This window comes from Astatotilapia calliptera, chromosome 7, assembly GCF_964374335.1.
Source record: "Astatotilapia calliptera chromosome 7, fAstCal68.1, whole genome shotgun sequence".
NCBI classification, from domain to species: Eukaryota; Metazoa; Chordata; class Actinopteri; order Cichliformes; family Cichlidae; genus Astatotilapia; species Astatotilapia calliptera.
Genome location: NC_137428.1, coordinates 38,394,900 through 38,414,643, shown reverse-complemented (window position 1 = coordinate 38,414,643; position 19,744 = coordinate 38,394,900). Strand labels below are relative to the sequence as shown.

The 19,744-nt window shown below is 40.9% G+C and overlaps 1 protein-coding gene across 1 annotated transcript in view; it reads left to right on the top strand.

Moving 5' to 3' along the window:
* dcc (DCC netrin 1 receptor) overlaps positions 1–19,744 on the top strand; it is a 355,407-nt gene that overhangs the window by 210,918 nt on the left and 124,745 nt on the right. The window contains exons 9-12 of the mRNA XM_080303632.1: positions 8,278–8,432; positions 9,078–9,226; positions 9,346–9,484; positions 15,732–15,781. Coding sequence (XP_080159758.1) covers positions 8,278–8,432; positions 9,078–9,226; positions 9,346–9,484; positions 15,732–15,781 — 493 coding nt within the window. The remainder of the gene's footprint in view (positions 1–8,277; positions 8,433–9,077; positions 9,227–9,345; positions 9,485–15,731; positions 15,782–19,744) is intronic.

Here is a 19,744-nt window from a genome sequence, read left to right as displayed (position 1 = left end):
GTAGTGGTAGCAGAGCGGAGACAGCAAATGGCCCATAGAGACTTTGGATGAGATGTCCCAGCTCACAAGGAGGGCTGCACATTAGATGGCTGGAAGGGCAGAGTGAGATATCACAGGAAACTTAGATGAACTAGGAGCAGATTGGCAGAGAACGCCGGCAGATAGATTATTGTGCAATAGTGACAATGCAATTTTGAATGATGTGATTTTGACAGCATGGGGAAACTGAAGTGACTGAAAAGTACGCATATAACCAAGAGAAATGGAAACCACATATGAACAACGATTTCCATTTGATCTGAATAGGTCTTTTTGCTGTATACCCACACTATCTCACTTATAGTCTCAAAATAAGGAAGGAAATTCCTCCAATTACATTTGGAAAAGGCCCATCTGTTAACTGTAATAAAGTTGTATACAGCACTACCAATACTTTGCAAAGCTGCCGTCAAATCAAATACATAGTCTCTCTGTGTCTGAATAATGAAGCCTGTTCAAAAGTGCCTTAAGATGGGATTCTTTTTAATGGTCAACACTGGGTGAGTCCTCTGGCTGCAAAAAGAAGTTACATTGTTTAGCCTCTGTTTGTCTATGAGAAAATGAGCCTGTTTCACACTTCATGAATGCTTCAGTAAAGCAATTCATATTAGGTTTAAGGCAGGGGTCCCCAATCACAGTCTACGAGGGCTGGTGCCCCTGCATGTTTTAGATCTCACCCTGGGTCAACACACCTGAATCACATGATTAGTTCATTACCAGGCCTCTGGAGAACTTCAAGACATGTCGAGGAGGTAATTTATCCATTTAAATTAGCTGTGATGGATCAGGGACACATCTAAAACCTGCCGGGACACCGGCCCTCGTGGACTGGAATTGGGGACCCCTGGTTTAAGGTCTCAGCTGTTTACTTCAGGTCTTATTTAATGCAAAATTATGTTCATTTATAAAACATCAGCATGGTGACGAGCGAAATGATCAGTTTGAGGCACAGAAACAGGATTTTGTAAATGTCAATGTCTATGGAAGCTTTTGTTGTTGTTTATACGCTGATCAAAAATTCCTCACTACTTAATCAGTGTATAGTATCAAGTCAGTTAAACTGCTGAATTATTGATCTGGTCCGTTATATAGTGGATGGGTTGTTAATCAGTTACAGCTTTGGTGTTATTAAAATTAACAACAGGTGCACTAGAGGGATAGCAATGCCTCAACCCCCAAAGTAGGAATGGTTTTGCTGGTGGAGGCCACTGACATTTTTCCCTTTTCATTTTTTATGACTGTTTTTTTTCACTAGTTTTTTTTTTGGCTATGGTCTAGGGCATGAGGTGACACCTGGAGCCTATGTTGCACTGGTAGTCTCCTCCAGGATTGCACATCAATATGTGCCAGTGACAGAAGGTTGGCTGTGCCTCCCAGCACAGTCTCCAGAGCATGGGGGATATTCAAGGAGATAAACAGTTACCCCAGGAGAGCTGGACAGGGCCATAGAAGGTCCTTAATCTATCAGCAGGACCAGTATCTGCTCTTTTATGCAAGGAGGAACTGGACGAGCACTGCCAGAGCTACAAAATGACCTCCAGCAGGCCACTGCTGTGAATGTCTCCAACCAGTCAATTAGAAACTGACTTCATGATGGTGACCCGAGGGCCTGACATCCTCTAGTGCAGTGTTTCCCAACCTTTTGGAGCCACAGCACATATTTCACATTAGAAAAATCACACGGCACACCACCAAACAAAAGTGTTACAAAAAGCATATTGATCATTTTTCCCCACGCACCAGGTGTAGCAGAATTGGCTCGGTTTGTCCGCAGTATACCTTTTTTGTTTTTTTCTAACCACTACTCATGCTAGGGCTTTCATCTGGGTCAAAACTTTCTCCGGGACCCAGGTCAGACTGACTGCTTTCTCTTTTCAAATATTTATCTATTGCTATTACACACTGCGTAGTCTCACAGCATGACTATTATGTAATTTCTTCTTCGTCTTCTTCTCTTTTACTGGCAGTTGGCAACCCATTTAATTAGAGCAAGTAATTGTACTGCCCTTTAGTGGAAGAGAATATAATTGTTCTGCCCGTTACTCATGCTGAGTACTAAACAGGTGGAACCAGATAATCTTCCATGGCACACCATTTGGGAAACTCTGCTCTAGTAGGCCCGATTGGCATTTCGAATAGCAGTATTGTCACATCCACCACTGGCACTAGGGATGGCACCGGTTCTGATATAAACGGTAGTAACCAGACCAAAAAGCGGCGCACATTTCGGTGTTTTTTTCCTGAGCTGTGATACACTTTAGATTCTAGCCAATCATTTTACGTTTCCGAGGATAGTAGGCGGGCCCAGGTACGTACGTTCTTTTAGAGCAGAGCTACAGATTAAAAATGCCCAAGGCGAAGCGGTCAAAAGTCTGGCTGTACTTCACATCAAAATATGCAAACTCAGCAGCCTGCAACAAGTGCTTTAAGCTGATACTGTGATACTGTCAAAGGAGGTAACACCTCAAATCCGATGAAACACCTGGCGATGCATAGCGTTTTTTTTAAAAGCCGAGAAATGCGCTGTATTTGATAGCTTGCTGCAAGACCTCACATCGAGCACATCTACTGCGGGTGGGTTGCCTGTTATCGGACCCGGAGTTAGCAACATCCCCCAAAAACACGAAGAGGAGAGTCCTGGCCCCTAGCCCTGCCAGTGTAGCAGAAATGATGATGGCAGCAGCAGCAGCCGTTCTTCTCTGCGTGAGTAGCTTAATGTTGTTCGTGTGTAATTTACATTGAGTAGGCTAACCACGTTATTACATTAATGCATGTAAGGTGAACTAGTAAACATCATCATAGCTACATGCGGCTGTCTTCTTGTTTGATGGCAGATGCTCCCTTCACCCTGGCCAAAAAGGCTAAAATGACCAAAGAAAAAGTGGAAAACAGCTAAACATGAGAGGTTTTTGGACAAAGTTTGTGTTTTTTCCATTGTTTAAGCACTGCTTCCAGCCAAGAGTGATGCCATAAATCCCCTATAGCTGCAGAAAAGGCTAACATCGTAATCTTTTTACAAAAAAACAGCTGAACATGAGAGGTTTTTGGACCAATTTTGTGTTCTCCATTCTTTAAGCACCGTTTAAGCACCGGCACCGTTTGGCACCGGTATCGGATAAAACCTAAACGATACCCATCCCTAACTGGCACCATGTGTTTTTCACAGATGAGAGCAGTTTCACCCTGAGCACATGTGACAGACATGAAAGGGTCTGGAGAAACAGTCGAGAAGATGTAATGCTGCCTGTAACATCGTTCAGCATGACTGGTTTGGTGGTGGGTCATTGAGGATCTGGGAAGGCATATCTGTGAGGGACAGAGCTCTACATGCAACAACACCCTGACAGCCAGGTATCAGGATGAAATCCTTGGACACATTGTCAGACCCTTACCTGGTGTAGTGGTTCCTGGTTTACAACAATATCTGGCCTCATTGGACAAGAGGACCCAGGCAGATCCTCGAGGACGAAAGAAATGATGCCACCGACTCGCCCCCCCCCCCCCCCCCCCCCCCTCAATGGGGGGGGGACCTAAATCCAATGGAACACCTCTGGGACATTATGTTTCAGTCCACTTGATGCCTCCAGGTTGCACCTCAAACTGTGCAGTCTGAGCTCAATGGTGTCTTGGTCGCGATTTGAGAGGAGATCCCCGGGACACCATCTATCATTTCATTAGGACCTCCCTTGTCAATCATTCATATGAGCACATGGAGCCCATATAAACTACTGAGCACCATTTTCAGTTGTTGCAAGGAAATTTTGGCAAAATGAACTAGCCTGCTGCATGGTGATGTTTTCAAAATCTTCTTTTAACATTAGCAGTATATTTTCTAATTACATGCATTGATGTGTCTTATTTAGAGTTTAATGTGAAGCTTTTGAATGCTGTAATTGTAGGTACATTGAAGCTGCAAATGCAGTTTGTAATGTTAAAGGAGTAAACCAAATGCTCAGAGTGAAAATGTGCCAGCAGTATGGGACAATAGGTGGTGAATTAATAATGCTATTTATAAATTTAGAAAGCCTGTTTAGTGCAGGTGGGGTTTTAGTGCCATGGTGGAATTTAGTCTCACTTGAGAGTGATGTTGTTGCTGCTAAACTGCAGCTATATTGCGACCCCAAGGCTGATGAGATTAGGGTGGAGCAGAAACTCTGGAGGGTAAGGAAAGGGAGAGATAAAAACAGAAAGAGGTGAGATCCTTAGAGAGCGGGAAAAAATGACCAAGAAAGGCCAGCAAGATGAGAAGGACTCAGTAAAGATGTAAGCAGAGGAAGAACTATTTTTTTCTCTCTCCGTGGGTTATTCCTGTTCGAGCCGACTTACTGCCCTCACACGGTGGCCTTTTCAAGGCCAAACAGAGTTCACTCTGTATCCAGCCTGCTGGTTACCTCCACATACAGCTTTGTGTCACTGCCTTTTTACTCGGCAGCCTTGGAAAAAAAAGCCATGGATTTATATACCCCGAGAACTCCACTCACCTTTTGTGTTTTCTTTAACCTTTGTGTGTCACTGCTGCTGCGGGTGATAGCGCTTGATTTGTGTCAGTGTGTCAGATTGCCATGTAATTTACCGTGTACATCTGTGGTCTGCAGATGATAAATTCTGATAACCTCTTGACAAACTGCCCCCCCAAAAAATCACCTAAGGTCCTCGTTCAGAATGGCTGATATACTGCACATGGTGTAAGTTGTTTATTGAACAATTGTGGGAAGCTTAAAGAGGATAAGCGCAGCAAATTCTACATCCGTTTTAATCATAGTATGAGCAGGCCGCTTTGTCATTGAACCTGCCACATGCAACAATCCTATCTCAGTGGCAGTGTGTGGAATTACATGAAGATCTTGGTAAATGAACCTTTAGAATGGAATTCTCAAGTAAAACCCAAATATGGTGTAGTTAACCACGTGATGACCCTAAACACAGCCCTGAACACAACCCTGAGCAATCTGAATAAATAATAATAATGGATTGCATTCATATAGCGCTTTTTGAGACCCTCAAAGCGCTTTACAATTCCACTATTCATTCACTCTCGCATTCACACACTGGTGGAGGCAAGCTACAGTTGTAGCCACAGCTGCCCTGGGGCAGACTGATAGAAGCGAGGCTGCCATATCGCGCCATCGGCCCCTCTTGCCGATCAATTATATCAATATATAATTGATGTTTTTATTATATTGTCCTCAAAAGAAATGACAGTCAGTGAGCAAAGACAAAAACATTCTGACAAACTTTAAAGGTAGTAATATGTCCATTTTACCCTTTAGAGTTAGGGTTCATCCTTATCAAAAAGCAGTAAAGGCTCAACAACCAGTTAAAAAACAACCCTTATAAACTTAATGTCTTTAGAACACAAGTTAAATTGTTACACTCAGTCCAATTCACTTTACTCAAATAGCAAAACTATAGCTGTGGTGGAAAGTTAAAGGTTGGTGGTGGTTTGGTTTAGGAGGCTTATTGCTTTCCCCCGTGCATTCTCCCAATTGCATTCATCATCAAGGTTGCTCATTTTGTCAAAAATCCCATCGTAATACACATGATTAGCCTCAATCTTGCCTCTGCCACATGGCCCTTAACAATAAAAGCTGAAGTGAAATGAACAAAGCCAATTCAACTACAATAACAGAATACTGCTTCTGCATCTGACAGGAGATGCTGCTGATAAGGTGTCCTTAAGAGTCAGTACCTGGACCCTGCTGTAAGACAAAAAGGTGGCTGAAAGGGGTTAGTTTTTCACATGATTGCTGTTGCTGAACTGCTTTATATCCACCCATATTAGCCAACAGCAGTACAAGAAGTAAATGAAATCAAGTAACAGTAACAGATTTTTATAACTTACCAGGAAGTCCTATTTTTTGTCGTCTGTCTGTGTATAAATGAAGTTGACTCATACAGCTCCAGCCACTGCCATTAAACTGGAGACCCCCATTTCTGATTATCAGCCAGAAGACTGAGATTTATGTACCATTTGTTTGTCTGTGGTTTTTCTTTTCTTTTCCATTTGCTGGTTAGATTTAAGCCCTAAACACTGCCTGTAGTTGTCTAACATGTTAGGTTTAACAACAATAACCAGACACATTAGTTTAATCCACATTTAAATGTGAGTCTAGTGCCATTTTTAACAGAGTTTATATGTGACAAGCAGGGAATGAGACGCGTTTGTGTCAGGCTTGTACAACAAACAAAAGAAGAAATGTGTTCTCACCTTTTGAACTGATTGATCCGTGGTTTTGTAATGAGAAGTGTGAAACAGCTAAGTGTTCTTTTCCTGTAATTTTAAAATACAGCCGAAATGCTTATAAATGAACATATTATATCTATTTTTTTTAATCTGCACACACACGGTGCAGTTTGTAGGAGTTATAAAGAACGACAGACACATTTTACTTGTGACTGCTCTGCATTTTGTACATATTGAGACAAATTTAAATCCTCTCTAGTATTTAAAAGACTAAGCTGCAGGATAGACAGTTTTCTAAACTACAGGTTTTATCCAGCTGCTGTAAAGGAAAAAAGGGAAGTATGGCATTATAGGTCAAGTTCAACTTGTCACCGTATGTAGCTGCTGACACCATGCTACGTCCAGTGGAATAAAAACTTACAAGTCACCACAAAGTCACTGTTATAAATTTGCAGACCTGAGTGGAATATGATGGAAATTGCCACAGAGAAAAGAAAAAACATATAATAGAGGCTGGAAAACTGCTTTTAACTTTGAGAGGTGGGTGTAAGACAATTCTCTGAAGGTTTTACTCACTCATTTGCAGTGTTTCACTGGGGAAAATATGATGTAAAACAGTATTGGAAATGGGTAGCTCAGGAAGAGACAATTTGACTGATTGTTGCATCCCGGCTAAAACTTAAAGCTAAAAGCAACTGAAACTGTGCCTCAGTGTTTTTTAATTTAGGGAAGTAGCAAAGATTTTGGGCCTGGAAAATGACTTTACAAGTGGATTGTTTGCCATTGAAAATTTCCCTCTAAAAGCAACAAGCTGACACTTTACGGTGTCTTACGTTAAGGTAGGCTAACAGAGCCCTGTTGCAAATCTACAGTTAACAGACATGAAGTTCATTTGTATTTGTCCCACAACTCTAAGCTATGACTGCAAGAGTCTTTCGTTATGTTAAACCTTCTTGAAATGAGCTGAACAGACATGGCCTGTAAATGGTAAATGGCCTGTATTTATATAGCGCTTTACTAGTCCCTAAGGACCCCAAAGCGCTTTATATATCCAGTCATCCACCCATTCACACACACATTCACACACTGGTGATGGCAGCTACATTGTAGCCACAGCCACCCTGGGGCGCACTGACAGAGGCGAGGCTGCCGGACACTGGCGCCACCGGGCCCTCTGACCACCACCAGTAGGCAACGGGTGAAGTGTCTTGCCCAAGGACACAACAACCAAGACTGTCCAAGCCGGGGCTTGAACCGGCAACCTTCCGATTACAAGGCGAACTCCCAACTCTTGAGCCACGATCGCCCCGACATGCACATTGAACTAATGATGAGCTTGTAATTGCACTGAATTCATTACTGCTTATTTAAAACCTTTCACACCATCCCCGGCTACAGTAATTTATTTACAGTACATATCTGAGCAGATCCCATTTCCCTTCTGTCTGAATTAAGGATGAGTTACAAAGCTCTTTTGTGCTTCTCAGTGGTGAAGTCAAGATTTGGCATGCAGTGAACATCAGTGCAGGGATGTTTTATCTGTTTTCATCAAAAGGAAGCAAAATCCTGCCAATATAAAGTTTCCTTTTATGTTTTATCTCCAGGAATATTTTCAGTATTCTTTATTTAAAAATGCAACAGCATGTTTTCCTTACAGTGAACTGAAGCCCCAGTGTGTGTGTGTGTGTTTGATGTTACTGTGGAAACATGCTAATCATTGCATCTGGGTTCGTCTCATCTGTGGTCTGGCGATTAGTTGAGAACTGCGAGGCTGCAGAGGTGCTGTAATCTGAGGATTAGCAGCAGACAGTGAGGGATTACACAGATTGCAGCTGATTACAGGGGAGATTATCTGTGCTGTTACAAAGTGGAGATGGACTGGGATTACCTCCCAGTTTACGTCTATTTAAATAAAACCCTAAATAAAAAAAAAGGATGTAGTTGTTATATGTAATTACAATTACTTTCAGGAAAAGACAGTTGGTTCTTTTTCCTTTCTTTTCTTGTTTTTCCTGTAATTAGCAGTTAATCCATGGTGCTTTTTTCCATGTTAGGGAGAGGTCAGTGAACGTGTCAGAGCCGGAGTCTCTGGAGCTGACAGTTTCCAACCTGAAGCCGGAGGAGAGCTACAGCTTCAGAGTTGTCGCTTATAACGATGTTGGGCCAGGAGAGAGCTCCGCCCCCCTCAAGATCACCACAAAACCTGATCGTAAGACACAAACACTCCATCACACACAAACACACACGCTCAGTCATCTGTATAAAACTTCTTTTTCTTTTTGCACATTAGTTCATATTTTGGGTCAGACTACAGTTGAGCTCAGTGAGGCAGACTGTCAAGACCAACATCAAGCTATGGAGTTCTCTGTTAGCCAATAGCAGAAGGAGAAAATAGGTAGAAAGACCCAGACTTGCTGTGATGCATGGATGGATCCATGGCTGTTGTTGGTTCCTTACACCTCTTTTCTCGTGATCTCACTCAGGTGGAAAACAAGGAATGTCTGGCCCAGATGTGGCCCACATTTGGCCTTGAATAATGTCCAAGTTATATAGGCCAGATGTTACTATAGCAGGCTCACTCAGCGGGTTGTCTAAGCTATTGTAAATCGAAATGTCAAATCATTAAAAATGCATCTGATTTTCCGGTCAGTATATTATCTTTTTTTTTCTTAAGACATTAAACCTGTCTGCTTAAATTTAGTGATACTGGAGTGAAATAGGCCTTTATTATAAAATGATAGCTAGCTATCCTCTTGACTCTCATGAAAATCAGATCATGCTGTCCCTGCAGTAAAGGTAACACATGTCTAAAAGTAGCAGCACTGGTAACAGAAGTGTTTGTGTGTGCCTTCAGTCCAAGTTCCCAGCAAGGTGGAGTCTCTCCGAGCGTTGGCTCTTTCTCCAACCTCCGTTCAGGTTAGCTGGGAGCCACCCAGCTTTCCGAACGGCCCCATCCTGGGCTACAGGCTGCTGTGGACCGAGAGCCCGTCGGGCAAGGAGCAGGTGAGCTCCATCACCAATGGATTATGATGCTTTAGATAGTCTGAGTCATTGTTTTGGAGTTCATTTGACCTTATTCGGTTGTTTGTTGAATGTAATCAATACTCTGTGTTTGTGTTCAGAGTGTGGAGGTGAATGGACAAAACTACAAGATGGAGGGACTCAACAAGTTCACAGAGTACACAGTTCGAGTTTTGGGCATCAATCGCTATGGACCAGGGACTGCCTCAGATGCCGTCAGTGTCACCACCCAATCAGATGGTGAGCTGTGTCTTAACATTTCCTCATTTATTCAGTGTGGAAAATCACATGTATCAGGAAATGAAACATGACATGACCATGTTATAACAGAAGGAAAGTCACAGAGGCTTTTTCTCTGTCACTGAAATTCCACCGGTCTTCAGTATCCCATTATCCACTCTTTCATCTTCTTTTCTCAGTTTTGATAGTAGCCTTAACATCCACTCACTCACCAGTGAACAGCACTTGTGTTGTATGAATCCCATTTGGGTATGCAAAGAGGTAAAACTTCTTTATAAAGCAGTAGATATAGTTCTGTGCACATCTTGTCCACTATTCCCACAGTGGTCTTCAGGAAACCTTCTCCAGAATTCTCCAGGCCTTTTGTTCCATTATCTGGAAAAAGAATATGCCAAACTATTTCATAATGATCTGGGCTCTGGGAAGGCCAATATATGATGGATCAGATACTTTTACCCTGGTTTTGCATGGGGGTTCAAAATCTGATGGTACTTTTCTGCATTCATAATTTAATACATTTTGATAAGATCTGCAAAACCACTGGATGGAAGGCATCCCCAAACCGTGACAGAGCCTCCACTGTGTTTTACAGGTTGTAAGAATGGCTTCTTGACAGCCACCCATTCAGTGAAACTTTTTCAGATTTCAGATAAATCTCTGATTTTTTTTTCCTATTTCTTAAGGACATCACTTTCAGATCCTGTTCATCTGGTGTAGATAAGCAACCTTTTCCTTTGCTCTTTACTCTTCTCATTGCCTCAGATTTTGTAAGGATGCAGTGCACAGCATGCTGAAATATGCCAACTTTGAACTGTTGTGCAATAACACTTTGAGAAAATACAAGAAAGTCTGGCATCTTGAATACAAACTATAATGAAACGAGAGGTGACCAAAGATTCTGACCTAACCCTCACTGTTAATACATCTCTGGAAAATTGGTGGACAAAATTGGAGGGTTAAAATAGCAGCTCACTGTCTTCTTTGGGTTGTGCTGTATATATATACTATTTGGCTAGACTGATTAAACACAGTACAGTAATAAATACGGAACTTCTTGAAAGAATTGTCAGCGTCATACAGTAACAAAAAGAAAAGCTAATTTATTATATTTACAGGATCTATTGCTTCTATTCCTTCCAGCCACGTCCACTGTTAATTTCTAACAGCAGCACAACAATGACACACTGGAGCACAGGCCTTTTTTTTTAAGTTGCCCACAATAGGCTGTTAAAAATCCACTCTCTCTGAAATACCAAGGACATGATCTCAATGGAAGCTGTCACTGTGGTTATTGAAGAAAGTATTGATTTTGGTGGATGTTCAAGAGTGAACTTAACCCATCCAGTTTAAAAGAATCTGAAGAGGATTTTTATTTTATTTTTTGCAAGCTGGGACTTGTTATAAAACGAGTGTTTTCATTTTGTTGATGTCTTATCTCAGTCTGAGGCAGTCCACGCTGAAAATTCTTCCGCTCAGGCCATACATCACCCGTGCAACATGCATTTTATTCAGCTGGGTCCTCAAAAGTCTGAAATACAAATTTGCACAAAGTACATTTTTATGATCAGTAAATTGTCTTAAATTTTGTTTCGATGGGTTATGAATATATTTAGTCACATAACCATAACCACCACATTTAGCTCACACAAAGTGACTACATCTTTAATGTCATGCTATTTTTGAAACAATCTAGACTCTGATCCCGATTCTGACGACTATATCAGCGAAAGATAACCAGACCTCATTTTAAGACACAGCAGTTTCACTTTTCAGACCCTGAAGCAACATCCAAATTATAAAGTACAGCTTGTTAGTACTGGGTTGGACCGCCTTTTTCCTTCATTCTTCATGGCACAGATTCAACAGGGTGCTAGAAATATTCCTCAGACATGAACATGACAAACAGTTGCAGCAGATTTGAATCTCTTTATTCACTACATCTCAGAGGTGCTCTATTAGATTGGGATCTGGTGATTGCAGATGCCATTTGAGTACAGTGTCGTGTTCAAGAAACCAATTTGAGATGATTTGAAGACATGATTAATATGTTATTAATATCCTTAACCACAAGGAGTCCAGAATATTAAAGAGTGACTTGTGCAGTCTGACTGGTTTGAACTGGTCCTAGTTTCAAGCAGCACTTCAACTTAGATCTGAAAACTGCTGGGCGAGGTGGTGTCTATTACCTGGCACTGTGTATATGTGTGTGAGAGAAAGACACCGAGAGAAGAGCCAATGGGAACACAGTCTTTAGCCCTTCTCATAGACAGCCCCCCTTCTTGCTGTCAGGAGTTTCATTAGGAGACTCGGGGGTCTTTAATTAAGTAGGCAGAAGAAGGAGCAGCTTCATTTAAACCTCCTTTTAGCCTGACACATTAAATGGAGTCCACACACACACATACACACACACACACACACACACACACACACACTTTCTCTTTCACATGGTTCAGTATTAAAGTTCGTCATGTGTGGCGCAGAAAAGAGGAAGAAACGAGGAAGTTCATAAGTCATGAAAATACTCAGAGAAAACGTAGGAAAAGAAATAGATTCAAGAAACGTATACTTGCATGCACTAGTTTTAGTGACCAGCTAATCACCTTTACTCGCTGATTGTCTGACAAAATCCTCATATCTCACATCTTATTTTAATGTTACCACATAAAAATCCAAGAGCCTTAGCCTTGACGTATTCTTTACAATCACTGATTTGATTAATTTGACCTTTCACTGCCCACTACAGACACAGGGAGTGAAATGTCAGTGGGTGACACTGGGAGCCTAATATGTTATCACAGATACTATTAAAGAGTTTGTGGCCTACAAATAGTGGACACTTGACTAGATAAATACATCAGACTAGACGTTCTCAGGGTGAAAAGGGATTGTTCAGTGTGGATTGTTCACTTGGTAGACATAAGAAAAATTGGACTATTACAAAGTACTCAGCATAGGTTTAGGCATGTCCACATCTAGTTGCCCTCAGAAAGACTAGTCACTTAAACTAATTTTTTTTTTTTATTGTACATCAGTTGATGTCAACTTTGGGTTTAAGCAACCTCAAGCATTTAGAGATGTAGACAAAATCAAGACCAGCTGCTGGAATTCAAGCTGAGGATGAGGATGGGGAAAAAGCCGATTGAAGTGACTTTGAGTCTGACATTGTTGTTGGTGCCACACATGCTGGATTGAGGATTTCAGTAACTGCTGATCTGTTGGGATTTTCCTACACAGCCATCACTAGGGTTAAGAGAGAATGGTCCGAATAATGAGAACATTTCCAGTTAGTGGTGACTGTCTGAGTGAAAACGCCTTGTTGGTATGAGAGGCCAAAGGAGAATAGCCAGACTGCTTCGAGCAGAAGTGAAGGTAATAGTAACAGAGATAACCGCTCATTACAACTGAGGTATACACAAGAGCATTTCTAAACGCACAACACATCAAACCTCGAAGCAGAACTACACAAGATTAGACTGGGTGCCATTTCTGTATAAGAACAGGAAAATCAGAATCAGAATCAGAATCAGAATACTTTATTGATCCCTGGGGGAAATTATTTTTTGTTACAGTGCTCCATTTTAAACCAACATTAAGACAAGACAGACAATACGCTAACTAAGAATAGTACAATATATACATATATATACATAGTTCACACCGATTCACCAAAAATGATAAATAGTAGAGTCCAAAAAGGTTGCCTGGTCTGATGTGACACTCTGACCCTAGCATGGGATCAGAATTTGGCACCAACAACATGGAAGCCTAAATCTATCCTGCCATGTATCAGCACTTTAGGCTGCTGGTGAATGTGTAATGGTGTTTGGGAATATGTTCATCATGTTAATCCCTTTATGACCACAGTGTACTCATCAGCTTGATAACATGCCATGTAGCAAAGGTCGCATAATGTCAAACTAGTTTCTATTTGGTTTTAATTACGGGAATTCACAGTCACCAGTCCAATAGAGCACCTTTGAGGTGTGGTGCGAGCAAAGTTTCACTTCATGGATATGCAGCCGGAAAATCTGCAGAAACAATGTGATGCTTTCATGTGTGTACCATGAAAAATTAATGCAGGTCCGAAGCCATCAGGGGGTCTAATCTGGCACTAGCAAGGTTTCTCAGTGAAGTATCTGTTAAGTATATACGCACCTTTTGGCCTGAAGAAAGGGAATACATTATTAGCTTGAGGTCCAGTAATTAGCCCTCGTGGGTATGATTGTTTAAATTGTAATGGACTCACTGGCATGTAAGCACTCGACTTATGCTTATCCAACCAAAGTTGGATATTGCATAAGCTGTGTGGACATTTCCCTCCAAGAAAAAATGCTGCTGGTGCTAGCACTGCTAATATTAGCCACACTCTGCAAACAAATCTGACATCTGATGATTGTCACACATTTTAACTGCATTTAAATTATAATTTCATTACTGAAAATCCATTTCAGATGGTTCTAAAATATAGTTCTGAAGGGGTCTTGAATGAGGTTTCAGAAGTCCTAGTTTCACTCTGGCTCCCTATACTCTCCTGCTATTATTCCTAGCTTTTGCATGGTAGGACAGTGTGCTTTACATTTTCTACACAGACTGAGTCCTTTAATATCATTGCAACATTCAGCTTCTGATGGGTGTGCTGAGAGGGACGCTGTGATTAATAAACTTCCACAGAGGCAGAGAGAACGGAGGCGTGTGTCCAGCTGCAGTCACACCATAAAAATGATCTGAAATAACACAAACACACACTTGCAGATGCAGAGCGGCTGTATTGTGAATCTTCCGGCTGTGTCTCGATGATAACGGTGACTTGTGGGCTAATTGAATTTACAATAAAACTGATTCATAGACACACGTTGGAAGACACACACACACAGAGACATAAATAGCGAGCAGCTGAATCAACAGATAAGCCGTTGACAGTTAATCAGGCATCTGATTGGACAGTTCACTCAAACCAATGTTGCACTTTTGCTGGACACAAAAACGCATCTGCTGCTTTTTCTAGAAGTCTGTCAACTCTCTCTTCTATTATTCATTCATCTCTTCTTCTTCTTCACCACCATCCTCTCTTTTGTGTTCCATTTATTCTGGTGTTTTTCAGTGCTTTTGGTCTCTCTGTGAGTCAGTTAGCAAGATTACACAAGAACTTTGGAGCCAAATTTCATGAAACTTCGGGAGGTGGAGCTCCTCCAGTTTGTGTTTGTCTTCCTATTTCATCCATTCATTTTTTCTTGTCTTTGTTTGATCTCTTTTTAGCTTTCTCCTCTTTGTTTGATTATTTTTCTTTCCTTTGCATCTTCCTCTTCATATTTTTTTGTGCTTTCATGTACTAAAACCAAGTTTTTTCCTCTCTAAACTTAAAAGCTCTTATGTTTCATTCTTTTTCATCTTCTGATCTTCATGCTTACTCTTTCATTTTCTTCCCAATATCTTCTTTTTTGTATTTTTTCTTCATCTTTCATCATCATCCCGTTTTTCCCCTGTGACCATCATGTTCACTTTGGTCCCCCCCCCCCCTTGTTTGTATATATATGTTTTACTTTTGCCTTTGTTATTTTTTGTAGCTTTTTCTTCTTCACCTTCTTTGCTTCTTCTGGTTTCGTTTTTTTAGGAAATAAAACAAATTTTTAACAAATAAAAGGTTTAGAAGGACTTAAGCAGTCATGTTAAAAACGTTCGATCTCAGTATGTGATCTATCTTACTATAGCCGCAAAACCATGAGAAGATTGTCTTTTTCTTCCAATCTCTGTAGTATTCTTCTCTGTCCTTCGTCACTACATTCATGAATCCTCTCTCTGTTCTTCCTGTTGTCCTCGTGCGTGTCACTTCCAACAAAACAGAAAATAGAAATAAATCAAATCTAACTTTCTAAAGCTCTGTTTGTTATGTGTAATTTTCAGACCTTTTACATTATTGCAGCCATAACAATGTAAAAGTAGCATTAAAAATTAAACTTTTTTTACGTTAAATATTAATAGCGTTCCTATTCATGCATGTACATGTGTAGTTGTCATTTTGCAGGAGCATAGATTTGTTTGCATATTCAGGACTGAACCAGCATGTTACATTTTAAAGTTTAAAGTCATGTTTGAATGTACAACCAGAAATACACTTTTTCTCCATAGCGGCTTCCTTTTTTATTAATAAATAATATCATTAGAGCTATTGTTGTATTTTCGTATTGATTTATATGTTGCATTGTTTGTTTTCCTGACATTTTCCTTTCCTTTACATTTGTCTCTGCAGTACCCAGCGCTCCTCCACAAAACATCACCTTAGAGGTCGTCCTGTCCAGGGTGAGTTTAAATACCCATATTTTTATTCCCTCTTCTCTCTGCTCACATCCATACACTGCAACAACATCCACATCATAATCTGCTCCATTCGCGGTGGTATTACCAGTAAAATCCAACGTTATCCCCTTGAACAGAAAGACTCTTTCACCTTTTACGATCTGAGCTTACAGACTTTAACATCACTGCCTGACTTTCCAGGTTCTGTCTCCCTTGAAGTGACTGATGGCTGCTTATTCTGACCCACATCTAAACAGTGACACAGCCATCAGTCAGCAGTCGCTCTCTAGTGATCTGGCCTCATTTTACTGATTGATGGGATCCTAGAATGTGCATAAATAAATGTCTTTCTGCATTTTTCCCAACTCATTTATGTTTCCTCTGTTGACTGTCCAAGCTGCTCATGTGATTTATGTGTTGAAAAATATTTACATGCTCTAATTCACACAAAGTCAATACAGAAATCGACATTTTATGTCACAAAAAATGAGTGACACCCCCTCTGTGCCCACCAACAGATCAGACAGCCGGTTCAAGGGTTGTAGCCATGAAGTGAAGGAGCTTTTCTAACTTCTTTAACCCTGTGAGACCTACAGTGCTGTGCAAAAGTCTTGAATCAGCCTTCATTTCTTGATATTTTTCTAGGAAGATAGTAAATAGCTGCAGTGATATACTGAAATGTGTGCAAATGTAAATGGCAATATAGTGCACTGCTCAAATAAATGAAGTAACAGTGATCAGAGTTTGGTATTAAGCCAGTAAAACTTGTGAGATATTGATCTGGTCAGTTAAGTAACAGAAGGGGTTGTTAATCAGTATCAACTGCTTTCATTTGAATGAAATTAACAATACATGCAGTACAGGAACAACAATAAGAAGCTATGCATTGTTTTGGCTAGGGTCAGTGCCACTATTGTTACCAGGTGATACATGAACCCTACAGAGATCACACAGGTAGTCCAACTCCTCTAGGATGGTACACCAATACATGTAATTGCCAGAAGGTTTGCCACAATAACACAAAGAAAACAGAGAAAACCCCAACAAACATACTCCCTTATGAGCAAGCGCTTTGGTGACAGTGGGAAGGAAAAACTCCCTTTTAACAGGAAGGAACCTCGAAAAGCACCAAGCTGAGGGAGGTGCAACCATTTGCCGTAAATTAATATTTAAGGCTAAAAGTAATTTCTAATATTTGTGTGTTGCAATTTGCAAGATCAAAAGTCTTATATCAATTTGGTCAATCTCAAATTCAAGATTATCCTCTTAGGTATGTCCAGACAGCTTCCAGGATGGCTGCTCTGTAGGTTCACTAAAGACCTCAAACCTGGACAGATAGTAAACATCAACTTTGGTTTCAAGCTGGATGCATTTCATGTTGATGATTCATTTTGATGATGAGCAGCTACAGCCAGCAGTTTTGAATGGAAGCATCAAGAGTTTTCAAAACCAAAGGCAGTTCTACTGCCGTTTCTACTGACTTCTAATCTTAAGTCCAGCAGTGTCTTAGGAAAGAACAGTCAGAGGAAACAATATGAACTATGGTATGTGCCAGTGTGCCATCCTGTGCTGCCTCAGGATACATTGAAAATGCATAGAAAGGCTGTTGTCTTGACTTTGTCTCAGGAGAAGCCCACAGTGTAGGGTTTTGAAGAGCTTTTATTTAAAAGTATACTTCTCAAATATAACAGCAAATGTGTCTGGTAGCAGACATTCGGGAAAAAAACCAAAATGTAGCAAGGATCATCCCTGTTTAAAGAAAATTAGTCAAAGGAAAAATAATTTGGAAAGCATGTTATTTTTAACACTAGTCACTGCCTCAATTCATATTGAGTGGTACTAAATATGAGTTTAAACGGAATTAATTCCTGAACTGCATAAAATCAGCAGGAGGTGGCTGGAATGGATGGTGTACAAAGTACTCAAGTTTTACACCAGCAGCTAGAGTTCACGGGCTGACTGGTGTCTGTGGTTTAATCATCAAAGCTTTGGTTGAAGCTTTGATTAAATTTAAATAAACGTCTTGAGTCAATGTGCACTTTTATTTATTAAAATACACTACCAACCTTCTGAAACCATATTATATTATATTATATTATATTATATTATATTATATTATATTATATTATATTATATTATATTATATTATATTATATTATATTAATGGTTATCTAGTTTTGCTGTTACTTTGCTAGTAATGTTTGATCCAGTAGAACTGCCATTACCAACAGATTATCCATTAGCATTGGGTGTGTGATATGCTACCAACATGGCATACAGACCAGGTATTATCCAGTTTCAAAATATTACCATTTTACTGTCAGACTGTAAAAAACATTTTAAAAAATTATGTAAAGTTTAATTAATTGTTAATTTTTAATTTGTTACACTTAAGGTGTTGTGACAGTGTTTATAACAATATTATAATAATGTTTAAACAAACAGGATAAGCATTCATCTTTGGACTCAGTGTTGTACAGGAGGATATTTAAATCCTAATGTCTTTCTTAGATATTGGTATTCAAGTCTAAAACAGTATGAACTGGTGTCCCCGGTCAATAAACTTCCAGGTTTCCCTGTTCTTGCCCCTCTGACTTCCTTTTTTTTTTTTTTTGTCTGTCCCGTTTGGCTCTTTTGCCATCAGAATTGTTATCTAAAGGCAAAGAAAGATGCCCAACGGATTTACTTTACCAAATTGACCATCCCAGCCTTGCCGTAATGGTCCATTTGATTCACCTTTTATTGTTTATTTTATTTTCACTTGCTGAATACGGGACAGACTTGACTGGGGGAAAGAAGGGGAGAAAGAAAGAGGGAAAGAGAAACAGCTGAGAAGAGGGACGGGGGAGAAGGGCAAAAGACAAAAACCAACAGAATGGGCAGAAAAAAATAATAATAATAAAAAAAAATGCATATATCGATCACCTGGGTCACCTGCTGAGAAAGAAAAAAGAAAACAAGCAGAAGAGAACAAGAGTAATAGAATAAACAACATCACAATGATATATGGGAATATGACAGTAAATACTAAATATTAAACATTATTGTGCAGCACATAAGATCAACAGAACACAGTGTGCTTTGAGGTAGGCGCCCGTGAGCTCTGCCGGCAGCCAGCCGTGCCTGAGTGACCGAGCCCCAGGCCGAGAGGCTGCGGGCACCCCACCTCCGAAGTGGCCCGAGCGAGCCCCAGGCTCCAGGCCCCGATAAGCGGCCGTCAAGGAGTGAGCCGGTGTGTACCTGGACACCCATCCCTGGACACAAAGAACCACCAACGCACCGATGTCTGAGGGAGTCCGCCACCGGCAGGGGAAGTGGTGGTAGGGGGAGATAGGCCTCCAAACCTTGGAGGGCCTGAGATGTCCCCAGAGAGGTGGCGTCTGATACCCAACCTGACATATAGACACAGACATACAGGCACACACAGACACAAACATCCATTCCCACCCTCATGCTCTCATATACACTTACTCCACACTCAACCAACGTGGAGACAAACATAAAGAGAAGCTGTACACACGATCACACTCCCCAAGCGTACTCTACGAACCGGGTCTAGGTACCCTTGCCCCTGGAGGGGGGAACTGCACCCAGACCCAGGTGGTGTAACCCTTTTCCCTGCGGTGGGGGGAGGCAGACCGCCCCGACTCCGCAGCAGCAGGGAGGCCCCACACTCCAGACCGCAGTCGAACGGCCAACTCCTCCTCCTAGCCCCCCCGCTCCAGCAGGCCGGAGAGAATGGGCTTAATGCCCCTCTGACTTCCTGCTGCAGACTTTGCACCTTTTTAAAAGATTGCAGTCTTCTTTCATTGTCCTGTGTGATGGCACTAACACAACAAAGTATATTTTTGAGTATGTTTGTGAAAATGTTTGGCAGTAACACTGTTTCTAAATTATCCCCAAGATCTTTTATCAGTTGTGGTTTTATATTAGACGATACAATCATGATATTTAACAATACATAGA